Here is a 15,168-nt window from a genome sequence, read left to right as displayed (position 1 = left end):
ATGCCTGAAACTTGGTACACATATAGATCAAGGTATCATAATCATTAAACCATGTAGTAAACATCATGTAGGTTCAATAATGTGACATCTATATATCCTGCAATCATAGCATTGGTTATCAATAGGCTTCTGGGCCCAATCAAAAATCCTGGTTTTGACCTTTAAAATGCCACATGGATTGACACCAAGATACCTGTAGGACTATCTCTCCCAACTAGAATTAGCCTACCCTGTGGATTTTTCCCAAGAAATACTGTTCTAGGTCCCCATCTCATGGGAGATTAAGAGAAGGCTCATTCTTAATGGCAATATCTCCAATTATAAAATAGGTAAAAGGAGTCCCCCCCTTGCTTTCATTATGAAAAGTTATCCTATTCTATTGGGATTTTGGTACAGAGATGAATCAGATTTGCTTGTGTAATTTTTGTAATTTTTTTTAAATTTTTTAATGTACTGATGTTTATTTTCAATGCAAACTACCTTGAATCAAAAAAGTTAGAGCAGTATAGAGCTGTAAAAACAAAGCCCCAAACAAACTACAATAAAAGATTATAAAGGAGACATCTAAATACCATTTCTTCAAATCAGGTTACTTATTTTTCTTCACCAAAATGTTTATGGTATTCTCATAATAACTAGAAATGTGAAATCTGGTTGCCAGGGTTTATTTCAGAAAAATGTATGAGGGAAGAGCAATCAATTATCCATGGTAAGCATCATTATGGTTTTTGTTTCTCTTAGAGTTCTTTCCAAATGAGCAGCCCAAAATTTTCAGGGATTGAGGTATTTTAAGGAGTAAAATGAAAGCTTTAAGCCTTACAAACATGTAAAGCACCATAACACTAAAAATACTTTTTTTAAAAAAGAGACCCATTTTTCCAGTTAGAAATTTAAGGACAAAATTGGAACCCTAAGTCTCTGCAAAGATTAAAGCACGAATTTTGTCTCATAAATCATCCCCCAAAGCTCAGATTTGTCGAGAAAAAATATAATTGTTTTTCAACTGAACTGGCATAATTTAAATAAGAATCATGGCATTTTACCTGATGTATATTACAGAACAAAAGCCAGGTATATTTATAAATTATACATGAAATTACCTCTGCATATTCATCAAAACTGTGTTCCTCAGCTATAAATGTTTTAATACGGTCATCTGCAGCACCATCTACAAGCCAGCCATATTTTTCCACTGTAAGAAAATGAAGAAGGGAATGTGACAAAAAACAAGCAAAATACCCTTTTCCTGCCCATTTTTGACTTATCTATTGTTTCTGGTATTGTAATAAGCCAATTTGTGTATCAGTGGATTGCGTGCTGGTCTTTAGTCCTAAATGATCTTAGACAGTGGTGGGTTCCGCCCGGTTCCGCCAAGCCGGTAGCAGTGACAATATGACATCACCGAACTGGTTCTGGCCCCCCGGCACCCCACCCGTGCATTATTCTTATCTTTTATTTGGCCCCACCTCCAATCTATTGCTGCCTCCTGAGTCCCAGCTGATGGCTAGAGGGAAAAAAAACTGTTTAAACTTTTGCCCAGGGGCTTCAAAGGGCCACCCTACAGCTGATCAGTGTTAAAAGAAAACAAATGAGTAGACCGGTGCCTGCAAAAATAAATGGGTAGACCAGTGCCTGCAAAAATACATGAGTAGATCAGTGCCTGCAAAAATACATGGGTAGACCAGTGCCTCCAAAAATAAATGGGTAGATCGGTACAGTTCTACAAGCGGTTAAAAGCCTGGTAGACCAGTACCTCTGCTAAATCCTAAATAATTGTCACATGACCATCAAGCCACGCCCACAAAATAAGCCATGCCCACAGAACCAGTAGTAAAAATGTTTAGAACCCACCCTGATCTTAGAATTGTCCTATAATAATAGTCACCACAAATCAGCAGCAATTTTATTACATTTGGAACATTAAAGATATGACTTTGAAAAGAATTATTGTAAACCACTCACCATAAGAGTCAAAATGTGCTTTTGCACCTTTCAAATTCTCATCGATTGCTCTCCTCAGTACAGATGAAGCCCATGCTATAACATGGTCAGGAAGTTCAGTGTCAATAGTTGTTACTATGTTTGTACCTCCTAACCATGAATGTATTGTCTGGACATTCTATTCAAAAGAAATTCAAGGATTATTTATGGCTTTTAAGAAATCATTTCATAATATGTAATACTATTTATATACCAGCTTGTTCAACCCAAACTCATAAAATTACTTCAAACATTAATGTACTTATCAACTTTACAGTAATTGAATATTTTTGCATATGCTTTTATTGAGAGTAAAACTGAATGAACACACTTGAATTGCTTTTGAAATAAACAGAATGATTTCTGAATAAACATACACATGAACATGCTGCATATCACTCTGCTTCTTAACTAATCTTATCACCTCTTACTTTTAGTCCAGAAACTAGTGAATATTTTCAAAGAGACCTCCCCAGCAGTTCTGTGGACCAACCAACTGTATGAAATGGACTATTTATGTATCCTTAGTCTTTACAAATCAAGAAGCTGAGAAAGATTTAAATTCTTTTTTGTATCATCAATATGCACTCAAAAATGCACCTTTTGCTCTAGCAGTAGCAATAGCACTTAGACTTATACACAGCTCCATTGTGCTTTACAGCACTCTCCAGGCGATTTACAATGTCAGCATATTGCCCCCAACAATCTGGGTCCTCATTTTACCGATCTCGGAAGTTGGAAAACTGAGTCAACCTTGAGCCCCAGAAATTGTCTGCAATACTGCATTCTGACTACTGCCACCAGCAGCGTCCAGATTCTTATGGAATATTATTCTGAAAGATTTCCCTTTTTTCCCCCAGTGGCACTGTGCATATCGTATATACTTCTTTTCATATTTAGAGCAGCCTTATTCATAGAACAGCACAATGAATCCATTCGCGTATTTTCTTTTTCTAACACCTAAAATTAGACTTTACAGTGGGGGATAAAATATCTTAAAATTGATATTTTTTTCTCCCACAAGGGCCAAGTTTCTCATTCCAATGGTCTCTAGTATTCCATTTAATAGGAAATCAAGCATTTATCTAGTCTTCTGCACTTCCGCTTACTATAGACTATGAGTTCATAAGAAGTGCCTACTTATCTTAAGAATTTTTCATTTAATTTCTCATTCAGACTTAGTGCGGCCACATGTTTACTGGACCCGTGTCCCTCCTGGTTGGTACTGGCCTCCCGGGAGGTTACACGAGGCTGGCTCCAGGGTGTTATCAACGCTTCGTTGAGTGAGGGTCACTTCCCCGCCGCTTTGAAAGAAGCGGTGGTGAGGCCTCTCCTCAAGAAGCCGTCCCTGGATCCGGCAATATTGGCCAACTATCGTCCTGTCTCCAACCTTCGCTTCCTGGCGAAGGTTGTTGAGAGTGTGGTCGCGCGACAGTTTCCACAATTCTTGGAGGAAACATCCTATCTAGATCCGTTCCAGTCGGGTTTCAGGCCTGGACACAGCACGGAAACGGCATTGGTCGCGTTGGTTGATGATCTCTGGAGGGCTCGGGACAGGGGTTGTTCCTCTGTTCTGGTCCTGTTAGACCTCTCAGCGGCTTTTGATACCATCGACCATGGTATCATGCTGCACCGGCTGGAAGAGTTGGGGATGGGGGGCACCGTATTACGGTGGTTCTCCTCCTTTCTCTCCGACCGGTCGCAGTTCGTGTTGGCAGGTAGGCAGAGGTCGACCTCAAGGCCTCTTATATGTGGAGTGCCTCAGGGGTCGGTCCTCTCGCCCCTCCTGTTCAACATTTATGTGAAGCCGCTGGGCGAGATCATCCGTGGCTTTGGGGTGAGATACCACCAGTACGCTGATGACACCCAGCTGTACATCTCCACCCCAGGCCACCCCAACGATGCCCTTGAAGTGATGTCCCAGTGCCTGGAGGCTGTGCGGATCTGGATGGGGAGGAACAGGCTCAGGCTCAACCCTTCCAAGACTGAGTGGCTGTGGCTCCCGGCATCCCGATATAGTCAGTTGACTCCATCACTGACTATTGGGGGCGAGTCGTTGGCCCCCACAGAGAGGGCTCGCAATCTGGGAGTCCTCCTGGATAGGCAGCTGTCCTTGGAGGAACATCTGACGGCTGTAACCAGGGGGACCTTTTGTCAGGTTCGCCTGATCCGCCAGTTGCGGCCCTTTCTTGATCGGGATTCCCTGTGCACAGTCACTCATGCCCTCGTCACCTCTCGCCTTGACTACTGCAACGCTCTCTACATGGGGCTCCCCTTGAGGAGCACCCGGAGGCTCCAACTGGTCCAGAATGCAGCAGCGCGGGTAGTGACGGGAGCAGCCTGGCGCTCCCATGTAACACCGCTCCTGCGCGAGCTGCACTGGCTCCCAGTGGTCTTCCGGGTGCGCTTCAAGGTGTTGGTTATCACCTTTAAAGCGCTCCATGGCATAGGGCCTAGCTATCTTCGAGACCGCCTGCTGCCACCGACAATCTCCCATCGACCCGTGCGCTCCCACAGAGAGGGCCTCCTCGGGGTGCCATCAGCCAAACAGTGCAGGCTGGTGACCCCCAGGGGGAGGGCCTTCTCTGTGGGGGCACCTACCCTCTGGAATCAATTGCCTCCAGAGATAAGGAGAATCCAAGACCTCGGTGCCTTCCGCCGTGCCCTTAAAACCTTCCTTTTCCAGCAAGCCGGGCTGGCCTAATTTTTTTAAGTGTTTTTAAGTGTTTTGTTTATTGTTTTTAATTAATGGGGCCAAATTTATATATGTATATTTTAACTGTATTTTAATATTTGTACTTGATGTTTTTACTTGGCTGTTCACCGCCCTGAGTCCTCAGGGAGAAGGGCGGTATACAAATTCAAAATAAAATAAAAAAAATAAAAAATAAATTCACTTAAAAAAAACATGCTACTCAAGACAGAGAAACAGAGAAGAGAGGTTTTGATACCCCAAGAGCTGGCCAATCAATTCTTTACCTAGCTGCTTCTCAGTAAACTGAGAGAACTGTTTTGCTCTGAATCCAGCCCAGATAGTATTGTCTATGTTTCACCAGATTATTTCTGGAGCAGATTCACAATTCAAACAGTGTTTGTGTTTTAATTATTAAGTGCAAGAAAATTATTTTAACGTTCATAGATAATGATAATCATTTAGCACTGGATGTGAAATTTACAATCATCTGCGCATTACCTGAAAATAAACTGAAATCTATGGGAATTATTAGGATTGATGTGTACGTTATTAAGCAATATAAATTTTACATATTTATGAGATTAAAGTATAATAGATAAAACAGAACCTGCAAAGTTTGTGAAATCAAAGTAATAATACATAAGATGGTTTCTTCCAGATCATGAAAGCTAGGATAAAAGTCCATTTTCTCGTCATCAAAAGTCAATTCCATTTTGAACAATGGTAGCCATCTCTGATCTTCTAAGTCAAACAACTTCACATAAGCTTCAACAGATCTTTTTAATAACTCCTTCAGCTAAAAAATGTTTAAAAAAGATTTTAGTACACACAATTAAAGCAGTCTTAAGCCCATTCTCTATATTGTCTTGTTTATTCACAGCTTCCATAATACGAATATGTACATTTTGAAATTTAGAATAAAGTATGAACATTCACATAACTCTTGCAATAATCTCTCATGGATTCAGATTCAAACATAATTTTTTTATTCCTTTCACAAAGGTGCTTTGAAAGAAAGAGTTTTATGAATGATCTGAATTCTTCTTTTGCTGAAGTGATGGAAAATTAAAATTCTTAAGATGCATACATAATGTTCTACAGAGACATGAAAAAGAGACCTGATTAGACATAAGTGTAGCCACACAGTTATAGAAAGAATCCATTTGATCAGGTTTCACACCCTCCAGGGCTTCTTTTCTGGTAAAGAGGTTGATAACCCTTGGATACCATGTGTTTAATATCTTTTCTTCTGTTTTTAAGCATTTTATAGACACATCATTTTGTAGGGATTCACATTCTATTGGGCCTCTTGACCTATATTAATTTAAGAAATGAAACATTGTCAAGCAAAATCAATGGACAACAAATACAAAGCAAATGTACATGTTAATAGTTATAAAAAAAATTGGAGTCCTTATATTATTCATGTATTTTTGATCCAGATTTAAAACTCACATAAAACATAAGTGAAGTCTGCAACGAAGTATTATGATGTGGAGTGTCATTTCTAGGAAACTAGTTATGTTATTCTACTTCTCAGTTTTTTCATATTTTCCACTACTCAGTCACATTCTCTTTTCACTAGGATTCTTTTTAAATTTTCATAAAATGGAATTTATTTTTTCCTGATTGCTAATAAGGATATTTTCCCAAGCTTGTTCATATTCCTTCTTGTCTATACATGTGTTGCTCTGACTGTATAACAATATCTCTGGAGAATAAATTCATAATTAATGTGGAGAAGAGGCTATTACCTGTAGGAGATATTATATGGTGGGCATCTTATATTATCTTAAGATTCCTAAATAAATTAATTGCCAAATACTAAAACATTTGATTTGAATTGTAAAAACTATACTATTAGTGATAGTATAGTGATATATTTTACTAAAGGAATATAAATAACAATTTAATAATGCAGTATACCTAATTAGAATTATGGATATATTTTGGTATTTAGAAAATTAAATCCAGAACGATAAATGTTACCTGAAACCAGATACATCTACTATAAGTAACATGGAAAACATTCTGTAACCGATTTCAAGGAGAATTCTTAAAGTTGGATGGAGAATATGTAAATTTTCAAAAATCTGTTTTCTTGCTTGAATAAAACTTTTATGCCATGGCCTAGAAAAGTCTAATCCTCTACAAATAAACAAAATGACAATACTAAATACATGGAAGAAAAAAAAGAAACAATATAATTTTGATTAACAAACAGAGAAACATTTTTCAGCTTTAAAATCTTTAAAAGTCAAAATCAGAGTATCAGAAATAAGAAAAAAGATTCCACTTTGCTTCAGCAAAACAGCTAGATAGCTTTATTAATATAATTTACTCACACAGGTTCAACTGGCAAAGGTCCTTCTTTTTCATATTCAAGTAATTTTACTTCAGGCTTGATAAGAACACTTCGTACTGTGATATATTGGAAATATGTGTTAGGAAATGCTATTTAAAAGTAATATTTTAAAAATTATATTTAACTTCAAGGACTATTCAAAACATTACAGAGACATGCTGGTATTTTGAGAAACAGCTATGCATACTCTTTTAGCATATTACTCATAAAATAATTTTTAAAATGTTTTATTTTCAACAAAATAATTGACATTGATTTGGCTTTTAAAACATGTAAGAAGAACACAGAAGCTACATCATACTTTAGGGATATCAAATGCTAAATTTATTCCTAGATTGTTAAATTAGTAACATGATTGTTTAATTAATCTGGCTTCTCCAATGATGTTGCTTGTCAGAAGGTCACAAAAGGTGATCACATGACCCTCGGACACTGCAATCACCATAAATGTGAACCAGTTGCCATGTGCCCAAATTTTGATCATGTGATTGTGGGGATGCTCCAACGGTCATAAGTGTGAAAAACAGCCGTAAATCACTTTCGTCAGTTCCTTTCTAACATCGAAAGGTGACTAAATGATTCTAAGGTGAGGACTACCTATATATGCATAGTCCTATATATAAATGACAACTATTTTTAACATATGGGTAAGTAACATATTAGCATGCTTTGAGAAAAATATATCTGATAATATCTCTGATAGAATCAGGTATCAATATAATTTTTGCTATTTAGGCAAAAAATACATTATATATTTTATGTTATACAAAGAAATATATAGAAAACGTAAGAGAAAATAGGTATTATTGTAACATGATACTGAACTTACCCATATATCTTCTCATACTCATTTCATAATCATCTGTTATCTCATTTAAGAGTTCTTCAACCAGTTTCTCTCTATCCTTGCCCTCCATGAGAGACTGCGGTACCAATGTGAGCATGGAGAGTAACCACTCCTGCTGAATAGGTACCACTGGATTACTTTCAACACATTTCTTCATAAAGAGATAATTATTCTGAAATGAAACCATCATTATGTGATGAAATAAAACTAATGCTTTTTATTGTTTGTGATTTAAAAATATAAATTGTAATATTACTCTGAGAGCTTATCTTTATGTTCCATATTCTACAGGTTGAGAATGCCTTGCTAGCTGTTGCTAAAGGACAACACAGTATGATGTTGACTTTGTGTCTTTTTTGTTACCTCCAGTTGAAACAGCCTGATAACAGTTCTTTCAGTTTTAAGGCAAATTTTTCCAAGTTGTGCTAATGAGATAAAATATTACAGTTCTAAAAAGAATAGCCTGGGCAGAACAGTAACTTCCCTACTCAGCCTCCCAGGAATGAACAGACCTTAGCTTATTTTTGTCTTCCCGTGCAAGAGAGAATATGCTTAGCACTGTTCGCTGATTGATGCTCAGTATTTTTTATCCTTACACTCTATAAGCATCATCTAACACAAAAAGTGCTAATATGATAAAGGAGGGATTTTTCTATTAGATGTATAAATAAACTTTTTAAAAATCTTATATATCTTAATTAGAAATCTTAATTAATTAATGTGTAAATTTTAATACCATTTTAAAAATGAGAAATTCATGTTACTAATATTTTAATCAAAATCTTTATAATGTTGATTTGGCAAGGCTACCAAAACAATGAACATGGCTGTCAAATCAAATTAATAATTTGCAATACTGGGATACCCTAACAAGTACGATCTTCAAATTACATTAATAAATAATATTGAGCATCTTCATCATTTGTATGTTAGTTCTACGGATAAGGAACAAACACTATGAATATTAACTGCATTTCCATACCTCATAAAACTTATAAAGTTTATGCAACATGTTACAATCATAACAGGCCTTTTAAAAATCCTTAAATCCTTCACTTACTCTAATTTGTTTCTGTTCACTGTTCATCTGTTGAGGGGGGAAAAATAAGAAAAGATCACAAAACTGAATGAGAAATTCTTGGTAGTGTCAATGAAAAAAATACTTCTGTCGAAAATTCAATCAGACTATACCATAACTTTTAATAGCTATGCAATAAATGAAAACTCCTCCTGTTTGTACTGTTGCTGATATCTGCAGCATTGCAGCTCAGACAGCTAGTATAGATCTGCAAAAAGAAAGGGAACTAAGCAGACTATTAGTAGTGAGAAATAAAACAGGTAATACCGTGTTTCCCCAAAAACATACAATATATATATATATATATATATATATATATATATATATATATATATATATATATATATATATATATATATTTGTTTTCTCAGGTTTTCGCGGGTGTTTGTATGTAGGTCTTTGGTTATTCGGGTCTTCTCCCACGTAAAATTGGAAGTGTCTTGGCACTTCCAATTTTACGTGGGAGAAGACCCGAATAACCAAAGACCTACATATATATATATATATATATATATATATATATATATATATATATATATATATATATATATATATATACACACACACACACACACACACACACACACACAGTATAAATATGTACTGCAATCTTAGCCTTTCAAAGTAATCAACTAGTTCCTGACCTAAAAATTATTATAACACATGGCAGGAAAAGATACTTTATATATTTATTCTATCTATTCCATTTTTCTACCCACAAGGCCCTCAAAATGGTTAATATGAATTCCATGATATAGATCTTAGTTATTTCCAGAGCTCAGTGGAACCATTTATGCAGTAAAAGTGAAAATTTCAAAAACAAGGAACTTTGTTAACATCTGCCCTAAAGAACAGTATCTTCTTAATAGCTAAAGTGCTAATAGTGATAGCATCAACAGTGATTATGTTGCTTATTCTAATACAAAAACTTTTCACATGTTCCTCTTTTGCTTAATTGAAATTATCTGCTACCTAAAGCTATGGGACTTTCATAAATTAGGATCGAGTCTCTTTGGTTAGGATTGCAATAGAACCAATAGTAGGATTTATACACTATTAATCTATGATTTCTTGACCTGTCGTTTATTGAATGAACTACAATAATAAGTAAAAAGCAAACAAACTATACAATGACTTAGTACTATTTATGAACCACTCAGAGTGTTGTCTTTTTTTTCTTCTCCCTTCCAAAAGGCAAAGAGCTAGTTGCTGGTTCCCTCACATCAAAATTTCTTATTTTTCTGAAACTGCCCCTCAATGTGTTCAATATTAAGACCTACCTAGTGGTGATAAAAGAGGCAACGTGTAATTACTTTTCCGCTCTTATTGCGTCATCAGAGAATCATCTGGCCACCCTGTTCAGAGTGACCCGCTCCTTGCTCCATCCGGGAGTGCGGGAGGACCCCCTGGAAGGCAGGGCCGAGGATTTCGGACAATAGCTGTATGACAAAATCGCTCAGATCCGGGGGGATTTGGACTCTGACTGGGTAGATTCGGGCAGGGTGACGAGGAATAGTCTTGAGAACGTTATCTGGGAAGAGTTTGACTCTGTGACTCCTGATGATATGGACAGGATTTTGGGGAGACTTAGTGCAGCCACATGTTTCCTGGACCCGTGTCCCTCCTGGTTAGTACTGGCTTCCCGGGAGGTTACACGAGGCTGGCTCCAGGGAATTATCAACGCTTCGTTGAGTGAGGGTTACTTCCCCGCTGCTTTGAAAGAGGCGGTGGTGAGGCCTCTCCTCAAGAAGCCTTCCCTGGACCCGGCAGTATTAGCCAACTATCGTCCTGTCTCCAACCTTCACTTTGTTGCGAAGGTTGTTGAGAGTGTGGTCGCGCGACAGTTTCCACAATTCCTGGAGGAAACATCTTATCTAGATCTGTTCCAGTCGGGTTTCAGGTCTGGGCACAGCACGGAAACGGCATTGGTCGCGTTGGTAGATGATCTCTGGAGGGCTTGGGACAGGGGTTGCTCCTCTGTTCTGGCCCTGTTAGACCTCTCAGCAGCTTTTGATACTATTGACCATGGTATCATGCTGCACCGGTTGGAAGAGTTGGGGATGGGGGGCACCGTGTTACGGTGGTTCTCCTCCTTTCTCTCAGACCGGTCGCAGTTTGTGTTGGCAGGGGGGCAGAGGTCGACCTCGGGGCCTCTCATTTGTGGAGTGCCTTAGGGGTCGGTCCTCTCGCCCCTTCTGTTCAACATTTATGTGAAGCCGCTGGGTGAAATCATCCGTGGCTTTGGGGTGAAGTACCATCAGTACGCTGATGACACCCAGCTGTACATCTCCACCCAGGCCACCCCAACAATGCCCTTGAAGTGATGTCCCAGTGCCTGGAGGCTGTGCGGATCTGGATGGGGAGGAACAGGTTCAACCCTCCCAAGACTGAGTGGCTGTGGCTCCCGGCATCCCGATAGTCAGTTGACTCCATCACTGACTATCGGGGGTGAGTCTTTGGCCCCTGCGGAGAGGGCGCGCAATCTGGGAGTCCTCCTGGATACGCAGCTGTCCTTGGAGGAACATCTGACGGCTGTAGCCAGGGGGAACTTCTGTCAGGTTCGCCTGATTCGCCAGTTGCGGCCCTTTCTTGATCGGAATTCCCTGTGCACAGTCACTCACGCCCTCGTCACCTTGCACCTGGACTACTGCAATGCTCTCTACATGGGGCTCCCCTTGAGGAGCACCCAGAGGCTCCAACTGGTCCAGAATGCCGCCGCGCGGGTAATCACAGGAGCCGCCTGGCGCTCCCACATAATACCGCTCCTGCGTGAGCTGCACTGGCTCCCAGTGGTCTTCCGGGTGCGCTTCAAGGTGTTGGTTACCACCTTTAAAGCGCTCCATGGCATAGGACCTAGTTATCTTCGAGACCGCCTGCTGCTACCGATGACCTCCCATCGACCTGTGCGCTCCAATAGAGAGGGCCTCCTCAGGGTGCCATCAGCCAAACAATGTAGGCTGACGACCCCCAGGGGGAGGGCCTTCTCTGTGGGGGCACCTACCCTCTGGAATCAGCTGCCCCCAGAGATAAGGAGAATCCAAGACCTTGGTGCCTTCCGCCGTGACCTTAAAACTTTCTTTTTTCAAGCCGGGCTGGCTTAACACATTTTTTAACATATTTTTAATTTTTTAATTGTTTGTTATCTTAAATTGGGGCCAAATTAATATATATCCTTTTAATTGCTTTTTAATGTTTGTATTGTATGTTTTTATCTGGCTGTACACCGCCCTGAGTCCCTCGGGAGAAGGTGCGGTATATAAATTCAAAATAAAATAAAAAATAAAATAAAATATTTTGTTGAAACTTGCTGACATAATTTTCTTTACTGACACGGTTTATATGTAACTACTTGAAAAAGCATGGGCCTGTTGCTTTTCATTAGGATTATTCATAGGAGTGTTTCATAGAATAAATCATATTCAGTAAGGTAAAAGAAGATGGATGCAAACAAGATTAATAGATCAGCAATTCATTGGGCCTGAATACAACACAGACCAGGGGTCCCCAACTTTTTGGACCTCAGGGACCACCAAATGCATAATTTTAAATCCCGTGGACCACTGTGGGAGGGGGGAGGCTCAGCGGCCTTTCGGGCCTACCTGTCTGCTTCTGTGAGGCCTCCGAGTGGGAGGCCCGAGAGAAAGCGCATGGTCCAGGCACACAGCCTGGAAACCTCTTTTGTGTTCCTTCTCTCAAGAAGCTTGGTCAATCAGAGTGAAAGAAAATGAAGACGGGCAGACTGACAGTGGCTTGCTGACATTAGTGGGAAAGTCAGTCCCATATTCCAGAGCTGTAGTAGTCACAGGACTGGCCCTTTGGTCATCCCGGAGCAGCTCCTCCACCCGGGTGCACCAGCCTGCAGGGGAGCTGCCTGCTCCACCGGTTGCTGACCACTGACGCAGACTGATATGACAGTGCTGTAATATATTTCTGTAATCCATATATATATATTGAAATAAAAAACTTACAGTATAAGGCAGTTGTGGAGCAACAGGTTCAGGCTCTCTTTTAAGAAATTCCTCCAAGGACATTGTATAATCTTTTGTGGCAACATTAATTCTGAAGTAAAACAAAAAATAGTGAGCAATATAAATTTCTTTTATATTTCTGTAAGTGTCTCAGACTTGTATCTATTTCTTACCAAGCTTGTTGGTACTGAATGGCAAACTGGCTAACATGCAAACATAATCAAACTAAATCATATAGATTTGAGAAGGATTAGTCACTTAATTATTTATAATTTATTAGCAGAGTAACAGAATAACAGAGTGGAAAGGGACCTTGGATGTCTTCTAGTTCAACCCCCTGTTCAAGCAAGAAACCCTGTACCATTTCAGACAAATGTGTCCAATCTCTTCTTAAAAACCTCCATGTTAGAGAACCCACAACTTCTGGAGGCAAGCCGTTCCACTGATTAATTGTTCTAACTGTAATTTCTCCTTAGTTCTAATTTGCTTCTCTCTTTGATTAGTTTTCATCCATTGCTTCTTATCCTGCCTTTAGGTGCTTTGGAGAATGAGTTGACCCCCTTTTTTTTTGAGGCAGCCCCTTAAATATTGGAACACTGCTATCATGTCACCCTTAGTCCTTCTTTTCATTAAATTAGACATTTAATGAAATTCCTACAAACATTCTTTGTATGTTTTAGCCTCTAGTTCCCTAATCATATTTGTTGCTCTTCTCTGCACTCTTTCTAGAATCTCAACATTTATTTTACCCCTACTTTAAATTTAGTTCTCTCCTCTTACACTGCATCATGATGATGGCAGTGGTGGTATATTCCAGAGAAAGATAAAGGAAGACTAGTAATATATATCAAATATATATATTCTCAGTAGGGTCATCAAACAGATGAAAGTCAATCCAGCTGTCCAATTAAAGCAACAGACAGTAGCAATATAAGAAGTTGCTGGAAACAGATGATTTCTTTAGTGACAACAGCAAAGGCATGAACTCATATTGCATGGGAAAAGTTATTGGTAGGTAAACCACTCCTATATTTTAACAAGAAAATCACATGAATAGACAACATAAAGTGATCAATGATATAGTACCAGATGATGACCCTTCAGGTTGGATGGCACTTAACATACTACTGAGAAAAAGCTGAGGATTTTTGGAATATTAATGGTGTTTGAACATTATGACGGTTAATTTAAAACCTTCAGGATATCTGATTGCAGATATTGCCATGCAGGAAAAGAAAATCCAAAGCTGCATAGATAGTGGAAATGTGAAACATAAGCAGCATGAATATGGGAAATCTGAATTCAGTGAAAGTTGAAATGAATCAAGGAGACATTGTCATCTTGGGATCAGGAAACTGATATAAATTGGAATTGGATTTTATAGTCAAAAGAATGCACTGTTTAGTACTCAGAAAAGAAAAAACAACAGAGGAGAATTTATGTTGCTTTCATATTTAGGAAACAGGTAGCAAAAATTGAATGTGTACACTTAACAAATTTGTATAAATGGCCATCTATCAGTGGAACATAACAGACAAATCAATTAGAGAACCAAGTCTAACAGATTTAACAGATTAACAGAGTTGGAAGGGACCTTATAGGTCATCTAATCCAATCCCCTGCTCAAACAGGAGACTGTACACCATTTCTGACAAATGGCAGTCCAATCTTTTCTTGAAAGTCTCAAGTGATGAAGTCAAGATCACTTAGTACAACATAGTTAATAACTGAATAATTTTTATTTCTTTATCTAATTTATTTGCAGCCCATCTTGTAATGATTTGATTCTGGGCAGCTTCCAGAATTAAAACATCAAGATCCTAACAAATAAATAACTTTAAAAGAATAAAAATAGAAATCAAATCCCAATCAAAATAAAATATAGTTAAATGATGGGGATGGAGGAACAGGATGCACGGAGAAGGGAGAGGGGATTGCCTCTTAATTCAATAATCACCTCCAATGCGATGCTCCCCAGTTAGGGCCCCAAGCCATCTGGTGGAGCAAGTTTCCTGCAGAAGGACAAAAGAGTGGGAGACAATCTTACCTCAGCGAGTAAGATTTTCCAAAGGGCAGGAGACATGGCAGAGAAGGCCCTTCTCTTGGACCCTGAATTCCAGCAACTGGAATTCCTTTATAAATGGAGCTCAAAGCATGCCTCCTCTGCCAGCACAGATTGGGCAGGCCAGTCCCAATGGGGTGAGACAATCAGACTTCACAGACAATTATGCAAAG

General features: G+C 38.9%; 1 protein-coding gene across 1 annotated transcript in view; it reads right to left on the bottom strand.

Moving 5' to 3' along the window:
• DNAH12 (dynein axonemal heavy chain 12) overlaps positions 1-15,168 on the bottom strand; it is a 121,957-nt gene that overhangs the window by 95,921 nt on the left and 10,868 nt on the right. Inside the window, exons 5-13 of the mRNA XM_070934365.1 lie at positions 12,934-13,024; positions 8,948-8,974; positions 7,870-8,059; positions 7,021-7,096; positions 6,665-6,823; positions 5,794-5,989; positions 5,283-5,471; positions 1,963-2,119; positions 1,101-1,192 (exon numbers count right to left, since the gene is read on the bottom strand). Coding sequence (XP_070790466.1) covers positions 1,101-1,192; positions 1,963-2,119; positions 5,283-5,471; positions 5,794-5,989; positions 6,665-6,823; positions 7,021-7,096; positions 7,870-8,059; positions 8,948-8,974; positions 12,934-13,024 — 1,177 coding nt within the window. The remainder of the gene's footprint in view (positions 1-1,100; positions 1,193-1,962; positions 2,120-5,282; positions 5,472-5,793; positions 5,990-6,664; positions 6,824-7,020; positions 7,097-7,869; positions 8,060-8,947; positions 8,975-12,933; positions 13,025-15,168) is intronic.

This window comes from Pituophis catenifer, unplaced genomic scaffold, assembly GCF_029215685.1.
Source record: "Pituophis catenifer annectens isolate HBS135680 unplaced genomic scaffold, rPitCat1.0.hap2 SCAF_2, whole genome shotgun sequence".
Lineage (NCBI taxonomy): Eukaryota > Metazoa > Chordata > Lepidosauria > Squamata > Colubridae > Pituophis > Pituophis catenifer.
This window is presented reverse-complemented; position numbering and strand designations above follow the sequence as displayed.